The 20,277-nt window shown below is 27.8% G+C and overlaps 3 protein-coding genes across 6 annotated transcripts in view; 2 read left to right on the top strand and 1 right to left on the bottom strand.

Annotated features, from left to right (window-relative positions):
* LOC130664529 (protein-tyrosine sulfotransferase) overlaps positions 1-13,107 on the bottom strand; it is a 168,013-nt gene extending 154,906 nt beyond the window's left edge. For 2 of the 3 annotated variants that reach the window (XM_057464470.1, XM_057464472.1), the window contains exon 1: positions 12,813-13,107. The gene's annotated coding sequence lies outside the window, so the exon portion shown is untranslated. Of the gene's footprint in view, positions 1-12,615; positions 12,648-12,812 lie in introns of those variants that run through there. The other variant, XM_057464471.1, reaches the window with a different exon arrangement.
* A 2,178-nt stretch (positions 13,108-15,285) lies between these two features.
* LOC130664530 (MKRN2 opposite strand protein) lies at positions 15,286-16,075 on the top strand. The gene has a single exon (XM_057464473.1). It carries the CDS (start codon positions 15,476-15,478, stop codon positions 16,073-16,075), a length of 600 nt encoding a protein of 199 aa, XP_057320456.1. The 5' UTR covers positions 15,286-15,475.
* Positions 16,076-16,090: 15 nt separating this feature from the next.
* Positions 16,091-19,017, top strand: LOC130664528 (protein MTO1 homolog, mitochondrial). Of its 2 annotated transcripts, XM_057464469.1 has the most exons (6): positions 16,091-16,325; positions 16,864-17,163; positions 17,257-18,467; positions 18,562-18,665; positions 18,734-18,788; positions 18,861-19,017. In XM_057464469.1, the coding sequence occupies exons 1-6, from the start codon at positions 16,091-16,093 to the stop codon at positions 18,963-18,965; spliced, it is 2,010 nt and encodes a 669-aa protein (XP_057320452.1). In that variant the 3' UTR covers positions 18,966-19,017. The 2 variants fall into 2 exon arrangements, 1 of the variants encoding a protein (XP_057320452.1); XR_008989422.1 differs by lacking the exon at positions 18,861-19,017 and having other exon boundaries at positions 17,257-18,482; positions 18,734-18,767.
* Positions 19,018-20,277: the final 1,260 nt, after the last annotated feature.

Raw genomic sequence — 20,277 nt, 5'->3', positions numbered from 1 at the left:
TTTTTTTTCCGAAAGATGACTTTTATATAAGTTCACGGAGGAGTCAGAAGTGAAAATTTTCACTTACCAATGCTTGCCATAGAGTCACGTGGGGTAAGTGCGCGCAAATCCATGCATTTCAGTCCAAAATGAATGGATCCACGCACACTTGTCCACATGCCTTTAAGTTAATAACTGGCAATATTTTGTAGTATTGAATATTGACATTTAGCTAAAATTTAAAATTTTAATTTTTTAAAGTTCCTATATCTCTTTCAATATTGACTGTAGAGATCCGACTTATATGAACTTTTTTGTAGAAGACTAAATTTCTTACTATAAATAGCCTACACTTTTTTTCTTGAAAGTCAACAGTCTACAAATTAATAACAATCAACCACCAATTTCATAGGAAATCAGACTATCAAGGCTACCACGCTGATTATAGTTGAAGGTACCACTAAGCGCATTCAAGCTTTTTCAAAGAACATTTAGTTCTCTTCAAATAAAACTTTGAACCAATAAGATACCTTAATTCAAGGCTGAGTTGTAGACAATTTTATTTCGTACAAAGTATCTTTGACAAAGTTTCTTAAAATTCTGCATTGTTTTCTAGTTATTTTCATATTAATATCAAGATCTTGAAATCGATCAGAACACTATTTTTTTTAAGAAATTGACATTGAAGTGCAAATCGCTAATGAGCATTTCCCGAATTTCGAAAACTTGGTAAAATATAATTTATTGAGAATAAATTGTTCTGCAAAAAGTCCTAAGACATTTTGTAATAAAACTGATATTTTCGTCAGAAACGTTAAATAATACTGAAATTTACTATGAATTTAAATTTGACGAATAACTTTTGAAAGAGTAAATATTCCAGAGAGGAAAGTACCACGGGCCCAAGCTTGGCCCAGACTTGGCCCAACTTTGTAGAACCTTGGGCCAGGCTTGTAAGCCAGTCTTGGCCCAGCTTTGGTAGAAGCCTGGAATGATAATCTCGGGCCAAGCCTGGTTGCCAGACCTGGCCCATGCTTGGTTACCAGACCTGGCCCATGCTTGGTTGCCAGACCTGGCCCAGGTTTCCAGGAAACGAATAAATTTAATTAAAAAAAATTTATTATTATTAATCTCGTAGAATTCATGATCATTAACGTTTTAATTATTTAAGGGAGGTAAATGATGTGAAAAAAACTCGGTGGAAATTCTGCTGGACTCTGGGCGCGAACTGCCGTCCTTCTGATTACTGGGTCCGAACGGTAGCTACTGGACGAACCTACTAACGTTGAACTGGTACATTTATATGATCTACTTGTATAAACCATGGGTATATCCAAACTTGGGTAATCCTACCTTGGCCCAAGCCCGGGTAATCATTGTAACGGCCAAGGCTAGGTTACCCAGTCTTGGCGTAAGTCTGGGTTGCCATTGGACGGCCAAGACTAGGTTACCCAGTCTTGGCCCAAGCCTGGCTTGCCATTGGATGGCCAAGGCTAGGTTACCCAGTCTTGGCCCAAGTCTGGGTTGCCATTGGACGGCCAAGGCTAGGTTACCCAGTCTTGGCCCAAGCCCGGGTAATCATTGTAACGGCCAAGGCTAGGTTACCCAGTCTTGGCCCAAGTCTGGGTTGCCATTGGACGGCCAAGGCTAGGTTACCCAGTCTTGGCCCAAGCCCGGGTAATCATTGTAACGGCCAAGGCTAGGTTACCCAGTCTTGGCCCAAGTCTGGGTTGCCATTGGACGGCCAAGGCTAGGTTACCCAGTCCTGGCCCAAGCCTGGGCCAATATAGGTGTGCCAAAGCTAGGTTCCCCAGTGCTGGGCCAAGTAGGGGCCCGTTGTTCAACTCTGGCAGCTCCTGTATGGGATATCGTAAAATTATCAGAAGTCTTGTTTGTAGAGCTTTCAATTTCTAACAAGAATATGTATTGACCTTTAGAGTACAATGATTAGCCGATGAGATATAGAATTCCAAATTAAAAAAAAAAAAAATTCCCCGTCTCATTTAAATGGGAAACAGAAAAATGCAATCAGAGAGTACTTAATATTAATGGCTCAAATTTTAACAGGCATCTTCTTTTATCTTACTGAAACTTTCGAGAGCGTGTCCTTGAAAAGAAAAAAAAAATTAGTTGATTTTTTTGAATCGGTCTAATATATACATCATATTTAATCAACACAAAAGAATAGTTAATAGAAAAATTTTAACACATACTGTTTTTATCGGAGATGCATAAAATTTTTTACTTCAATAATGTCGCATTTGAAATTTATAAAACTAAAAAAAAAAATTATTTACATAATTTCAAGAGGATAAAATTATAAAATTAACTAAATTATTTCTCATAAAGACGATACTTGAAATACTAAAGTGCTTTCAGTTACAAAGTTGGCACGCGCCATTGTACACAATAGCAAAACGCAAGTAAGAGAATTCACCCTCAGGCAATTTTAACAAGAAGATGGAAACTCTACCTAAGACGAAGAAATTTCTACGTCTACGTCGTCGTGTTTCAGCTACTACATTCAATGCTCTGATATCTTTTTACTCAGTAGTAACATTGCTTCTAAATTTAATCCATTGACGCAAACTCCGCATCTAATAACCATTATATTTTTTTTTTATCAAAATTCACGTAAAAAAATATTGAAACGATATAAAAATTTTTCTTCACTTCTATTCAAATTTTAAATAAATAATAATATTTTTATAATTTATTTAAAATAATTTACTGCATTAAAATTTGTGCCCAAAAATATGTTTTTACTCAAGAATAATATTTCTACGACTAATTTATTAATTTCAGACTAAACTTTTTTTTTTTACTTAAAATAATAAAATTTATATAAGTAAAAAGTATGACAATAAATTAACTGAAATAGTCATTTAAAATGTATAAAATAAATTTTAAATAATAAAAAAATCTCTTTGACCGTTCTTTTATTATCTCAAGTATATTTTCAAAGAAGTAACGCTCATTTCCATCAAGTTATAAAGCATAACGAGCAAATTGTCAAGTATACATATAGTTTGCCATACTTCTGTTCGTCCAATTTATCTAAGTACATACTTTCCACCCAGTGAATTTATTTCACTATTTTCCAGCATCAGTATGTAGTATGAATATCTACTAATATTAGTGTTCTATTCTATTCAAACAATTTCTCGACTGCTGATGTGAAGAAAAAGTTACAGAATAGTATAACTATATATAAGAAAACCAAAAGGAAGAGGAAGAGGAAAAGGAAGAAGTGATGCTAACGAGTAAAATAGATGCGAATAGAAAAGGAAATAGATACGGACAAATGTTCCGGTGAAGATGACCACAAGTACTAGTAGTAGATGTCTACAAGTGGACATCTCCAGCTTGTTTCCGGTCACTGAACAATTCAGTTGCCTGAAAATCTCTATTCAAATGGAAACATCAATTACTAGTCGAGCTTGTATTTAAATGTCAAACAATGATTATTATGGTTTTTTATAAAAAAAAATAATATTTTTTCAAAAATAATGAACGAATTTAAAGTTTTATCGACAGAATTTTTACCGGTACCAACAGACTGACCAATGGCGATTCAATTACTACAGTGACATTCGTTTTCGTTCTTCATTCGTACGTTCGTCGGCGGTGGGTATGTTCGCTCATTCTAAATCCTTCCATTAGATTTCGGAGACACGTAACGAGCATTGGATTACGAGTTGAGGCGACATTCGAGGACATACGAACGTGATAACCAGGTTAATTGGACCCTAGAGGATCAGCTTAGGGTCTCAGTATGACCCAAAAGACGAAAATCCTATCATTAAATAGTCATGAGCAATATATTATTCTAACTATACTTTTATAACACTCTATTATGATAACCAAGTATTAACTTTAACAAAAGTTTCGTACTGAATTTATTCAATTATTCAATAACTTTATATGTAATGTTAACAACGAAGAAAAATAACATCTACAATTTAAAAACTATTTTTGAAAACTAAACTATTTCTTAACAAATCAAATGAAAGGAATTTTTGCTGGACATTTATGCCACCTGAAATTTTTCTTCATCAATAACAAGTTAATCAATTAATAGATTTTAATTAATTAATTTTATCTATTAGTTCCAATGTGAACTTTGAATAATAACTAGGATTTTTTTTAATTTATCTAAAGTAAAATTTTTTAATTTGATAATAACAATTTATTATTATTCGGAGGTTAGAAACTTTAGTAAACTGTATTTATTATTTTTTATAACGTAGTATTTTTATAAAATATTTAAATAGTTAAGAAATAAATCTTTTATAGTAAAAAAATGTTTAGTTACCGATAACGGATTAGGGCAAATAACTAGTTATGAATTGCATCCAAGACCAATCATCAAAATAACTCCCTTAAGACGATCATTGCCTAAGGCAATATTATATGATATGTATGAACGAATGGATGATACATGTCATAAGAGGAACTTGATACTAAAAGCAAAGCCATCGATTTTCACTCCAACAGTCAGTTGGCAAACGGATGCGATAACGAGGCCACTCCCTTGGTCATGTCTAAACACCTTGTCGTACCACTTGAACCAATCGTGCTTGCTGACTGACTCTGACTCAGGCTTAAACTTCTCTGCATGTATATATGTCTACATATATACATCTTGCCCTACACTCGACTTATACTACTCTAGTATAGATTTAGATCCTAGTAGATCGTGTAGGTCCACTATAAACTGGACTAGGTACATTTCCAACATCCAACGTCAACCTACTCTACAAATCCCTTGAATAACCTCCTCCAGCTTCTTGTCTATCTTGACAATACTGCTGACCAACCAACCATTTCAATCATGTCCACTCTGCTGCCAGTTATTTCGAGATATGTAATAATACACTATATTACATTAGACCTTCCAGACATTCCAAACGTATCTTGCTTCTCTACAGACTGAATTACATGAATATCTCTAATGTTATCATTTTTACAACTTTGTAAATAATTTATTAACTTTATGTATTTATTTATGAATAACTAAATAATAAATTGATTTATATAAATAAGTAAAGAAAAAAAAAATAATACAAATTTAGAGAGAAAAAACAAAAAAAAGTAGTCGAATCACCAATAAATGGAAGGAAAATTTAAGTCTCGAATTTCCAATTGAATAGTTACGAACAAAGTTAAATTGATCTCGTCTTATCTAATTAATAGTAGACTCGATCGCTGGATGATTATCGTCTATTATCGTTGATTATAGGTTTAATCTGATGCTATAATAAATTCACTCTCGATCGAGTAATAATGATAACAAACTGATAAGTAATTAATATTCACTTTTAAATATTTGTTAAATTTATAGAAGTAGACAATTAATGGATTAAATGTCAATAGAATTATGGGACTATAAATTTAAAATAGACATATGTAGTTTGAGGAAACAGTTAAATTGATAAAGGGGATAATTAATATTTGATGACAGTATGTCGTGGTCTACTGAATAATTTATTCTAGACAGCTAATATGTATATTCTCGTACATATGTCTGTATCTCGTCATCTACATTCTCCTTCTACTCCTCCTACATCTTCAACTAGTACTGATGTACTCCTTAATTAGGTTTGAACCTTAATTATCTGGTTTCTATCATTTTTGATTATTTAGTATATTTTTTAATCACTCTGTCTATTCAATTCAATTACATATGTTTCATGTAAGGGAACGGCGGGCAAAACGGGACGGCTAAAAAAATATTGAACTTTGGTGCATTTGAATGTGATGAATCTTCGTTTTTGATGACCATATAGTTGAAACTAATTAGTTTTAGATTCGGTGAATTATTTCTTTATAAAGTTTGCAAACTATAAAACAAAAAAAATACTGGTTTACAAATAAAAAGTCGAAGACTTAATAATCTAATGGATTTACGAGTCAAAACTTAATTTCTTGAACTCACAACTTCAAACAGCCTTAATCAAAATACTTGTTTAATTATTAGTTTTATTATTTTTAATTTTAATATTATTAATTAGTGTATTAAATGCAAATTTATATTATAAGAAAAAATTTAAAAATTAGTGTGGAAAAAGTAAACGGTGGCGGAAAAATGTAAGAAAATAAAGAAACAAAATTTATGTATGAAAATTAATAGTATAATTACTAAAGTGATCTACGGCCATTCAACTCATAAAGTTTCACGCAATGTTACAGCATATCCGTTCGCACAAGCAGACACATTCTCGGTATAAATGAAGAATAACTTTCGCTATGAAAATAACAAACATTAAACTTAATATCTTTATGAATATGTTTTTATATATCCTTAACTTAATATGAGAAACACAATATTTCTTGTATAGCTTTTACTAAATCACTGTTTTTTTATATTATCCACTGAGATTTTCCTATACAGTTTTACAACATTACGATATTTAATAAATCTTAAATAAAAACTAGTTCCTATTTCCAATATCAGATAGCACAATGTGATATTTTTCAAAAGCAGTTCCATTTATAATATTGACAGTAAGAAACGGAAGGAAGTTTAAATTTCGGACGAAATACCCATAAATACGAAGATGTAGTATAGGTAGATCCCAAGAGAAAAAGATGAAACCTCTAACCCACCTATCACGCTGCTTGGTCATGGATTCAATATCATTGACGTTTCTCATGCGAATAAAAACCACCAGAAAATACACTCTGCTATATAGTTAACCAGACGCTTTCAAGCTGAAGTAACAAATTCAAATTTTTTTTATTAAAATTTTTATTAAAATTTTTTTTACTGTAATAACAAAAAATAAAATTACACTACTGACCTTGTAAACAGATTTTGCCACTTTTTACTTTCAACATTAAGTAATCTTATCGACAAAACAATTGAAATAACGGCGTTTTCAATATTTTTCTTGGATATTTCATGTATTAACGCTCTCACTCTAAAACCAACTGTGTAATCAAAATTAACACACTTGTCGAATAACATTGAAACGCCATAAGCAATCTATAGATTTTTAACACACCATGAAACGTGTTTTAAGTGACTACAAAAAACTATAGTTTTTTTTATGGCCTTAAACATAGAACACATTTAATATGTATTAAAATAATACACTTATAACACACTTGGTTTTAGAGTGCTGATATGAGTTAGAACTTATTCTCATTCTTACTTTGATCACTTACATTGATTTTTACCTAAATATACGTTTTTTTTCTTATTGAACATAATTGTAAATAAATAGAGTTAAGAAAATAAACACTAATAATCTATATTATTATCTATATTATTAAGAGAATAAGGAAAATTTTGTTCCCGCCATATCTATATGATAGAATTAGTTAATGTTATTGAAATTGGTATCATTAGATAGGTCTTGACTTGAATTTGTGCCTTATCATAGTTTAAACTCTTTTTAATTGCCAAGTATTGAGATAAATAGACTTATCTATATCGTTCGAATTACATTTAAATTACGCGAGAAAAAAGACGATCGTATTTATTTTCTTTAAATAAATTAATACTTTAATTATTCTGTCACTAAATATGGCTGAATGTGGCTGAATATATATAAATATACAATTTATATCACGTTACTTATTCCAAAATGACAGATTTTTATACTCTTTTTTGGTTTTAGGAAGCTTCTCAAAGCCAAAAAAGGATTCATTGACACGAAAAATCTTTACTCGCCTAAAGAACATTTTTACTTAACCCAAGAAATTTTTTGCATCGTGAATTGAAAACAAAAATTTATTTAGAACTAGAAAAAATTACTTGGTGCAAAGAATTATTTCTTGACCATAAAAATTTTTTCTCACCCCAAGACAATTTTTGTATTTAATTCATAATGCATAAAATTTCTTGGTGCAAATTAAAATTTTTTTGCAGCAAGAAATCCTTTTTTTCAGCGTATTTTATAAAGTTAATAGTGACATTTGGACAGTCACGAAGTGACTGCAGAGTGCTCGTTTCTATTACTCACCCAACATTTGATTTGTAATTCTGAAGAAACAATTTTTTTCATAAAAAATATTGTCTGCATAACAATACAATTTCTCAACATTAAAATTACTATCAGACATTTAAAATAAAATTTTTTGTGCTTTCAAACAGGAATTTAGTTTGATGATTATTATAATTATTATTATTATTCTTATTATTTTCAGTACTTTTTAAAATATTAATTAGAAAATAACATAAAATTATATCATGCCAAAAAAAGGACAGACTCAAATATATTATGTTCTTTTGTTTTATTTGAAAAAAAAAGAACAATCGATAATTGATGAAATTTATTGAAATGAAATTGAAAAAAATATACTTTTCATCATCAAAATCATAATAATATATAGCTCAAAACCTTCTTTTAAATACGCAGAATTTTGTGGTGTAAATTACATGTCAACATATTCAGTGGTTTTAATGTGATGCGCATTCAAAAAAAAACTTATCATTTTATAGATATAGATAGATAATTTGTTTGTTAAAAATTACCGCAGCAATTGAAGTTCTGGTTTGACACCCTGAATTTCACGAAGCTATTTAAGAAAACAATATTTTATTTGTCATAAAAAAATAATTAATTTTGTATTTTTATAAATTTTTAGTGACAGAGACTTCTCTCATAAAATTATTTTAGCATACGTCAAAAAATAATACGATGCAACTTAAATCGTACAGTAAAATTTAAAACTTTTACATCACATACAAATTTTTTGTTGTTAACAATAACAGTAGTTATTATACTTTATTTTTTACGTAAAATTCGAAGTGTTACAGTAAAATCTCTATACCTCCAGAATATTTTATATTTAATGCTAGATTGTTGCAACAATTTTTCCCGTTATTCAAATAAATTTTGACTTTTCGTCCTTTCCATGTACTTACCATGTAACACATATTCATACATCCTTCTAATAACAATTGTAAAGTAATCTTACGACTTACAAAACTATCACATTACCAGAGAATACAATCCAAGAAAATTATATTCATTACCATAATTTTCCTTTTTTTTACTACTTTAAATTTTCCGAACCGGCAGTTTAAAAAAGATGTAAAGCAAATATTTATATATACAATAAAAATAACTTATAGCTTGTTAAATTGAAAATATTTTGTGGCGAATTGCGATATGCACAAATTGACTACCAACGATATTCTTCAGTGATTGGTATTTTCTTTTTTTTTTTATTATTTTTTCCTGTCAAGAGTCAGAAGTAGAAATAGAAGCAGAAGCGTTGAGTCGCTCTAAAAATCATCGGGTTCCCACTCGAATCGTATTCAATCTACCAACTACCACTGCTAATACTACCACCATCACCTATCTACCCATCTACCTACCAGTAAATCTATCCATCTATCTCTCGTCTGCTATCTATCTATCTATCTATCTATCTATCTGTCTATCTACATATATATTTATCTCACTCCGTCTCCTCACTCGCACTCGATATTGAAATTTCCGTCGACGTGTCTACGTCGATAGCTATAGGAAGTCGAGTGTCGATTGCCGTCCGACGGATATTTGACGCTGTTACACATAAAGAAATCATTTGCTTCAACTAAATTTAATAAAAAGTAAAAAAAAAAAAAAATATTATCTCTCCACCAACTCAACTCGTTCAAACCGTTAATTAAAAGAAATTCGCTATCAAACTAATTTAATTACTAAAAAATAAAATGAATGATAATTCAATAAAGAAAAATTACTTGACTTCAAAATTTCGATTGCTAAATATTTTTATTTTTTTCGTCAACGACAACAACAACTCAAGTAATCAAAAAAAAGTTTATAAATTTGGAGTAAAAAATAAAAATATATTTTTATTTTAAGAAATAATTGAAATTTTAGTTTAGCAAAAAAAATTATTAACATATAATACATAATAAAGATAACTATAATAATATTCTGTACAATTAATTATCCTCATACATTATCTCGCTTGATAATAAAACCTATGAGTCCGCGGTCTGTTTACTAAATCCAACATATTTGCTGAAGTTTGCGAAATAATAGCTTGTGCGCTGCATTAACAGTAATTTTTGTTTTTAATTATAAAGCTTTACCTATAGCATATCTATGTAATAGAATTAGTTAATGTTGTTGAATTTGGTATCATTAGAAAGGTCGTGACTCGAATTTGTGCCTTTTCATAGATTAAACTCTGTTTAATTGCCAAGTATTGAGATGAATAGATTTATCTACATCTACATCTATATCATTCGAATTATATTTAAATTACGCGAGAAAAAAGACAATCGTATTTATTTTCTTTAAATAAATTAATATTTTAATTATTCTGTCACTGAATATGGCTGAATGTGGCTGAATATATAACTATACAATTTATATCGCGTTACTTATTCCAAAATGACAGATTTTTATACTCTTTTTTGGTTTTAGGAAGCTTCTCAAAGCCAAAAAAGTGTGTATAGAAAAAAAAGGATTCATTGACACGAAAAATCTTTTCTTGCCTAAAGAAAATTTTTACTTACCCCAAGAAATTTTTTGCATCGTGAATTGAAAACAAAAATGTATTTAGAACTAGAAAAAATTACTTGGTGCAAGCAATTATTTCTTGGCCAAAAAAATCTTCTCTCACCCCAAGACAATTTTTGTATTCAATTCATAATGCATAAAATTTCTTGGTGCAAATCAAAATTTTTTGCGACAAAAAATCTTTTTTTTCTGCATAAATAGTTATAGTACATATAGAAACTAATCTAGAATCATCAATATAAAAAATTCTAGGTATAGACATTTTACTGCCACTGTATAAAATATAAAATACTAAATAGAATATACAAAATACTTTTACTGTCAACAAAAAAAAATTTGTGTGCGATGTAAAAGTTTTAAATTTTACTGTACGATATAAGTTTCATCGTAATATTTTTTGACGTATGCTAAAACAATTTTTATTAGAGAAATTTAACTGTGACACTAAAAATTTATAAAAATAAAAAAATAATTTTTTTTTTACGACCAATAAATTTTTTTTTTCTCAAGTAGTTTCGTGAAATTCTGGATGTCAAATCAGAACTTCGATTGTCGCGGTAATTTTTAACAAACAAATTATCTCTATAGATAAATATATTAAATCATATCTTCTGACTCGATTAATTTTTATAATAATTTTAAAATATAATAAAGACTTAAAGTTTGATTAGATTTTAAGATTTATCGGTTGAATGATTTATCAGCTTTTAAAATAATTTAATTTTAAAACAAACATTTTCCACTGAAATCAGTTTTTCCAATTAGCTTAAAGGGTGATAATTTTATTTGAGAAATTATTTAGAGATTTTTATTTAAATTTTCTACTTAGATTGTAATCGAACGAATTTAAAAAAGAAAATTATTTCCGCCTTGTAAATTTGTATTTTTTGACAGGATGCAGATGATAATCACAATTGTCTCGCAACGTTAAAAGTAAACATTTTTGTAAAATCAATTCACAAGGTCAGTATTGTAATGCTTTGTTATTAAAATCGAGGTTGTTTCGCCAGTCTCGCGATTGTTACGGTAATTTTAAACCAACGAGCTCTCTAGTTAATTAATCATGAAACTAATATTTTAGCTTTCAAACGAAAATAAATTTCACATCAATAGTTGAATTAAATTTCAAAGTTAATTAATTATAAAAAACTTATTGAATCTTCAATGGTTGATTTAATGAAAGTTTCGAGAACAAACTTCATTCACTTCAGTTTTTTTCAAAGTAAATTAACTGCGAGCTCAAAAATATCCGAAAATATATTGAAAAAAAAAAACATATTGATAATAAATATAAAATTATTAAAAACTACAAAAAATAGTAAAAATTCAATGAAAAATAATTAAAATTATTGAAAATTGATAATAATTTATAGAAAAGTCAATGAGTAAACCTAAATAAAAATTTTTTAAAAATTATAATCTTTTGTCCAACAAAATACGTTAGAAGAATTTTTTTTTTATCTTAAATCAACATTCAATAATTGAACAATTTTTAATTCATACATCAAATGAAAACCAAATATTATTTTACCCCACTATAAACATTAAACAAATAGTAACAAAAATTTCCTATTATCATCTTTAACAAAAAAAAACATGTAGGCTAATTCAATAAATATTTTTAACGCATTGAACACCATCATCACTGTAAATAAATTAATGTAAGTAGGACGTCACAAAAATGTAATTAGTTAATTACAGTTAATTTCAAATAGATAAAAAAAAAATCACGCGTCTACGTGTCTTCAAATAATAATAATAATAGTTTACTAAGTATAAAAAAATGAATAAATCAAAATTTTACTAGATGATTATAAAAAAAAATTTTTAACGTCGCAAGTTCAAGATATAGAATAAATTTTCGAAACCTCATAAAACATTTGTTTCTAAGAACATAAACTATAAATCAATTACATTGCAATATGAATAAATGAATCGATAAAATGAAATTAGATCTTAGATAAAAGAAAAATAAGAATAATCTAACGTTACAAGGTCAAGATACAGGAGTAAAACCACATGCGTGGTCATTGACGCATCAGGTGTCAGTCACCTCTTCTAGTCTAGGATGTACTAGTTCATACTACATACTGTTGTGAGTATGTACATATGTAGTCTAGAGTAACAAGTAAACGAGTCTACTCACATTGCCACAGCACACGTGTTTTTTTTCTTAACCTAATACATCATCATCATCATCATCATTTCAGTCACGATCGTCATCCAATGATTTGGTAAATAAAAATAAACGTAAACTATTAAAATAAATTTAACAGCACCTACATAATTTATATAAAATAACAGTAAGTAATTTAAAAGGCCATACATGCAACCTAAACTTACCGGTCACGATGTGAACTCCAATACGAGATTAGATTCCTTTCACTTCCTTAGAAAAAAAATTTATTGATGTTTACACTTGTGTTGATGTTTATATTTTTTTTTTTTATGTTGAAAAAAAATTAATAAATAACTGAACTATCAAGATAAATTATTAAAAGATTTTTAATGTTTGATAAAATTAAAATGTTATTTGAATTACTAGTTTTTAAATTAACAAGTCTATTTATATACTGAACGTTAGTCACACACATCAAACCACTCCGCTTCGCGGATCAGCTGCTACTATTACAGCGCGACCAAACATCGCGGGTGCCGCGGGAAACTAATGCCATCTACTACTTTGGTCAATAGTATAATTTATTATTTCCATTCGAAAAATTAAATCCTCAATAAATATACAAGCGATTAAGTTTTAAATTGTTTATTTAACTTACAAATAATTTTTTACTATAGGTAATAATTTTGAAAAAATTTTTGTTAAAATTATTTTTAAAATATTTTGTTGGCTGATAATATAAACTTCTACTTGATCATTATTTTTGTAAATATTTATTTTAGATAACTATTGTTGTAAAAAAGAAAATAATAATAATGATAATTATGTAATTTTTATTATCATTCTAAGATTTTTTTTATTTATTGTTATTTCTGATTTTACACGGCTGTAAAAAATTTTAAGTGACAGATTGAATTTAAAATTTTAAATCACAGCGTAATTCATAGTCGGCTGTAAGAAGATTAAAAATACTACTTAATAACTGTTTGTAATATTTTACACATAATTTTTTTAAAGAGATTATTTATATTAATTATATGTGATGTAATTATTTTTTTAAATAACTTTGAATTGCAAATTTTTTATATTGAGGTGATAATATTTTGTTTAAAAAAAATAAAATTTTTTTCTGAGTTAAGTGAAAATTTTATGATAAAAATTTCAAATTTACAGAAAAACTAAAATTACTGTAATCAGTTTTTATAATTCAGTATTTAAAAATATTGAAAACAATTTTAGAATTATTTACTTGACAAATAATTATTTGAAAATTTTTTAAATAAATTATTTTAAAATTATTTATAATTTTTTAAATTATTTATTAAAAGGTAATTTTATAAAATTTGATAGATTTAAATATTACATTTAAGTATTTATTATTCGTAAAGACTGAAAGAAATTAAATAATCAATTAAATTAAATTAACTTTCAATAATTCGTTCATTGTCAATCATTGAGCCTTTTAATTTATTTGAATTTTAAATCACCCTGCCATGTTTAAAAAAAATTATTTGAAATGATTCAAAACAATTTGAAATAATTGAAAACAATTTAAGTCGACTAATATATAGATTTAGCATGGATTAAATCATTTTTCTTAATCAGGGTGATAACCAGTTGAGCTCAATTTTACGTAAACCAATACACGTTATGTATTGTTCTTGACGTAAAATTGAGCTCAATTGGTTATTGGGGCAATTATTGAAATTTTTCGATTACCCTGACAGCCATTTCAATTGCAAGTTTACGGAAATCTACGCATGCAGCCGAAATAAGATGTCATGTTGACTGCAAAAACTTGATGGTGCAAATAGTTGACTGTAACTTGTAGCCAACTTCAAAGCAACTTTCTGATTCAACTTGCACTCCTATTACGGCTGTAGATTTATGTCAACTTGTAATTCGTGTTGAACTAACATTACAGTCAAAACTTGAATCAGTGAAACTGGATGCAAAAGTGTTGCCCTTATAGCCACACTTTCTCTTCAAAAACTTACTGTTCAGCGTTTTCGGTCAAGTTAACGTCAAATTCTGCTGTTCCAAATTTTGACTAATATGAATACAACATGAACTATAAGTTGACGTGAATCTACAGCCGTAATAAAAATGCAAGTTAAATCAGGTAACTGCTTGGTTCCGTCAATTTGCGATATCAAAATGGCTATCAGGGAACCCAACACAATTAAAATAATTTTTCCCTCTGCCAGTAATCGGTAAGTTAAGTTTCTCATTGCCTATTTATCAAGGGCTGTTCACTCTGACCTCCCTTTTGCCCACTTTTGTCATACTGTTAGCATAGGAGAGAAGTTTTGGAGAATAGATTAAGTATTAGACGAAGTATTATGAATGTAAATTATGTTATGTGCGAACCCGGGTTACTATTCATTTGTTTTTCATTAAGTTACTAATTAATTATTCATTTTTTATTTATAATGTTTTTGATTATTGTTTAATTTTTTTCTCTATTCAAAAGTTTGCCGCTATTATCTTTGAAATTCTTTAGTTGAAAGGCAGCGCCACTTAGTCGACAGAATGACAAAATTCGCTCCCATCTAAAAGCGAAGTGTCTAAAACTAAAACATGTATTTTAAGAAAATATAAAATTAAAATGATCATAAATAATTCCAAAAATAACAACAAAAATTAATAAAACATGTAAGCTTCATATTTATTTAAGTTTAATATTAATTTTAAAAATAACTTTCATTTTAGTTCACATATTTTAATATATAACCTATTGCATCATTCATTATTATTTTATTATTAAAAAAAAAAAATAAAAAATTTAACATTTCATCAATTTTGAAAATAAATTTTCTACAAAATTTTGTAGTTTTTGTATTAAATTGACTTTAAAATAGAAGTTATTTTTTTTAAATTTAAAATAATGAGCTATGACATACTTTGTTTCAAACATTGTAACTCAAAGTCAATATTTTGTAAAACAATACCCGAAAAATGTCCTATTTGTAATATTAAATTAATAAATTTATCGATAGAACCATTTGTATTACCATATTGTTGTACAAAAGCAGCAAATAATCCTACATCAATAGTATTAAAACCGTCTTATGGTACATTTTGCAATGATTACAACATAACAAATGACATGCATATCGGTTTAGTTGATTCTCAGTGTCAATTATATGAATATGACCATCGTGGAATAACTCATAACAATTTCGACGACTGGTCAGATTGTATTGTAATAAATGACTTGATACCCGAATCTTGGTATTGCCATTGGGATGAAGTATTATCGCAGTTAATAATAAATCCCATATGGAGTTCATCAAATTACAATCCCACGAGTTTTAATTGTTATAATTTTATTATTGAATTTTTAAAATTATTAAATTATAATAATTTAAAATTTATTGATAAAGAGCATGTGTTTAATGAATTTTTTTTACCTAAACTACGTTATACATTAAAATATATTTATATTTATAGAAAATTAAAAAACAATTGTTGTTATATTGCTTGAAAAACAAATAATTTAATGATGTCACTAAAAAATATTATAAAAATAACGTTATTTAAAACCAAGATAAAACAAAGAAGAGTTTGTAATAGAACAATACAAACTTATAGTAATGATAATGGTGATAATGTAAATAGTAATAAGTATGACGTTATTGTAATTGGTGGTGGACATGCTGGTACTGAAGCTTGTGCTGCTGCAGCAAGAATGGGCGCTAAGACACTACTTGTTACTCATAAAAAAAGTACAATAGGTATTTATTATTTTCACTTATAAAAATTTTATTTAATCTACTTTTGTTTTTAAAAAATATTTTATTTGCTCTTGAAAAAAAATTCTAGAAGCCCGAAGTTCAAAACCTCATTATTAATTTTACACCAATTATCGCTCGTCCCGTCTAAACTATTGGTTTTATAAAAAAAAGTTTTAAATAAATGTTGTAGAGAAATAAATTCGCTACAAAAAATATGACAAGGAAAATTACCGTAGAAATAGTAATTAAAAAGTTACAAGTGTTTATAGTTAATCGTTTCATTTAACAAATATGTTAATTTTGTCGGCTGATTCAAATTAATAAAATGCATGTAACTTTCGAATTATGTAATTGATTTACAATAATTTTACTAATCCTTTTTTGTAGAGAATTAAATTTGCTATTGAATACTATCGGATTTTTTTTTTTTTTTAAAATCAATAGTTTCTGTAAAAGGTGATAAATTATAAAATTTAATGAAATCTAGCTTTAAATACAATTTTAAAATGATAATTAGATTTATTAAATTAATTTTTAGGTGAAATGTCTTGTAATCCATCATTTGGTGGCATAGGCAAAGGGAATTTAGTTAGAGAAGTCGATGCACTTGATGGCGTTTGCGGCCGTATTTGTGATAAATCAGGAGTCCATTATAAAATTTTAAACCGACGTAAAGGACCAGCTGTCTGGGGTCTCAGAGCACAAATTGATCGCGATCTTTATAAAAAGCATTTACAAGCTGAAATATTTAACACAGACGGATTAGAAATACGTGAATCTTCAGTTGAAGATCTTATTTTACAACGCGATTTTAATAAATGCTGCGGTATTATTTTACGTGAGTTTTTATTCAACATCACACATAAACAAAGAATTTTTTTTTTTTTTAAATCTTATGATTTATAAACAATTTTTTTTTTATTTATTTCAGAGGACGGTACGAAAATATTTAGCGAAACTGTAGTAATAACAACGGGTACATTTTTAAAAGGGCAAATAAATATTGGCTTAGAAAAACGTCCAGCTGGTAGAATAGGCGACGAACCGAGTATAGGACTGGCAAATACTCTAGAAGAATTAGGTTTTCGTATGAGCCGTTTAAAAACAGGAACACCTCCACGTTTAAAAAAATCAACGATTGATTTTACGAATTGTATTGTGCAGTCTCCAGATGAAGTACCAGAACCATTTTCATTTATGAATGATCGCGTGTGGATAAATCCTCATGATCAATTGCCGTGTTATATTACTCATACAAATGAACAAGTTGGTAAAATAATACGGGACAATTTGCACTGTAATAGCCACGTAACTGAAGAAGTAACGGGACCACGTTATTGTCCAAGCATTGAAAGTAAAATATTAAAATTTAAAACATCAGTACATCAGGTATGGCTTGAACCAGAAGGATTACAATCAGATATTATTTATCCCGGTGGATTATCGTGCACATTACCAGCAGACAAACAACAAGAACTAGTTAATTGTATTTCAGGATTAGAAAAAGCTGAAATAGTACGTCCTGGTTATGGTGTAGAGTATGACTTTATAGATCCACGAGAATTAACTTATCAATTGGAGACACGTAAAATAAGTGGATTATTTTTAGCTGGGCAGATAAATGGAACAACGGGATATGAAGAAGCTGCTGCACAAGGAATAATTGCTGGTGCTAATGCTGCTGCTAAAGTTCTGAACAAACCAGCTCTGATTGTTAATCGCACTGAAGGTTATATTGGTGTTTTAATTGATGACTTGACATCACGTGGTACTACTGAACCCTATCGTATGTTTACAAGTCGTGCAGAATTCCGTTTGAGTTTGAGACCAGACAATGCTGATTTAAGATTAACAGCCAAAGGATTCAAAACTGGTTGTGTATCTCAACAACGTATGGAGAAAACTGATAAATTACAAAAAAAGCTACAAGAAGGTATTGCACTTCTTAAATCTGTTGTTAAATCTCAAAAAGAATGGTTGGAGTTGTTAAATATAACAAGAACAAAAGCTGGAAAATCTAAAAGTGCGTTTACTGTTTTATCAAGTTCTAATTATGAAATTAATTTTGAAGATCTGATCGAAAAAATGCCCAACGAGTTTGGACATTTTGGGGGAGATAGATTTTTATCACGTCGATTTAAGGTATTTTAATTTACGGTAATATATCCATCAATTTTTTCTTGTAAATTTAACTGTATTTGTTAATTTTAGTAATTAATATTTTTATTTATTTCAGATTGAAGCGACTTATGAATATTCTATTGAAGATCAGTTAGATGAAGTTGAAAGGATACGTAAGCATGAGAAAATGATCATACCAACGGATTTTGATTATGAAAAGTACGTACCCTTATTTAAAGCTCCAGTTTAAATGATAATGTAATTAAAATTTTTTTTTATTTAATTAGAGTAAATATGTCGGCGGAAGACAGAGAAAAACTTACAGCAATGCAACCGCAAACGGTAATTATAATTTTTAATTGAAAGATAAATTAATTATCTAATGATTTTCAATTAATTAATAAAAAATAACAGGTTGCGGCAGCGACTAGAATACCCGGAGTCACTCCAGCAGCAACATTGAGAATAGTTAAACAAATTCAACAGAATGAACGCAGTGTATACAAAAGACATCGATGATATATATTAATTAATTATTTAATTAAAAAATTAATAAATAAATGTAAATAATTGTTTTTGTTTTTATTCATTATATTGAGTAATTAAAGTCTAATAAGAAAAATTTTTGACAGATACAAAAGAGTTATAAATTTTTATAATACTGAAAATAATAGAAATCTGTTGATTTATTTTTATTTTCTAGACAAATATAATTTTACGAATAAATAGTATTTGAAAATATGCACGCGGAGATTTTGAAAAACCTTCAGTATGATTTTTTTCAAATTAATTTATTAATTTAGGTTTTTCTGTTAATTTAAAATTATTAAAATTGTGTGATGTCTGCTGATATTTCACTACCATTGGAACTTATTCTTATTCTTATTTTTATTTTTATTTTTATTTTTATTGTTTATATTATAATTATACATGCAAAACTAATGTAAATATTGTTTTTTGAACGGCCACAGGTGATCAAGATCTCATGGTCGAATAAAATTTATTATCTATCTATCTATCTACCATAAATTTTTATAGACATACTTTTGAATTATTTTTTTAAATGATCATTAATTCGGTTATAAAAACTAAATTTTGGATGTTTGCCATTTTGAGTATCATTATATAATTTTTATATAAAAATATATGAGTGTGAATGTAATTGACAACTGGCAATTTTTTAAATTTTTGAATAAATGAAAAAAGTGTAATTATGACTTTTTTTCAATTTCATTATTTAAATTAATAAGTTTATTTATTAACAATCTATAAATTTTCTCATGTCTGCCACATTCACACTCAGGAAAATAAACATTAAAAAATTTTATTTCTCACAAATAAAATAAATTATAATACTGAAGTAAGCCGACGTCTAATAATTTTTTACTTTTTTTAGAAACGATAAATTCTAGAAAAAAAAAAAACATTCAAAAGTTGCACCTATAGCTTTTTTAATTTTCTACATGCGCATATTTTTATTTTTCTTTTCTTCGGAATTTATTTGTTGAAAAAAAAAAATCAAAAAATTTTTGACTGTCTGCTAACTTCAGGATCATAGTAAATTTTGCTATTAAATAACCTAATTAATTAATAATTATTAATTTTTTTAATTTCACTCACCATTTTTAAGAATCAGGAAGTAATAGTAAAAGATTTTCAACTCGGATCACATGAACACGTCACTATTTTATTTAAATATTTTTAAAGTTCACTAAATTGAGTAAATTGATTTATTATAAATTATAGTTTTGAATCTATTAACTCAATTCCAATATTCGTACTCTGATATTTAAACTAATATATAACTCATTTGTTTAAATAAAATAATACC

The sequence above is a fragment of the Microplitis mediator genome, chromosome 3 (assembly GCF_029852145.1).
Source record: "Microplitis mediator isolate UGA2020A chromosome 3, iyMicMedi2.1, whole genome shotgun sequence".
Lineage (NCBI taxonomy): Eukaryota > Metazoa > Arthropoda > Insecta > Hymenoptera > Braconidae > Microplitis > Microplitis mediator.
The sequence above is the reverse complement of the archived record's forward strand: the minus strand, read 5'-3'. Positions and strand labels throughout refer to the sequence as shown.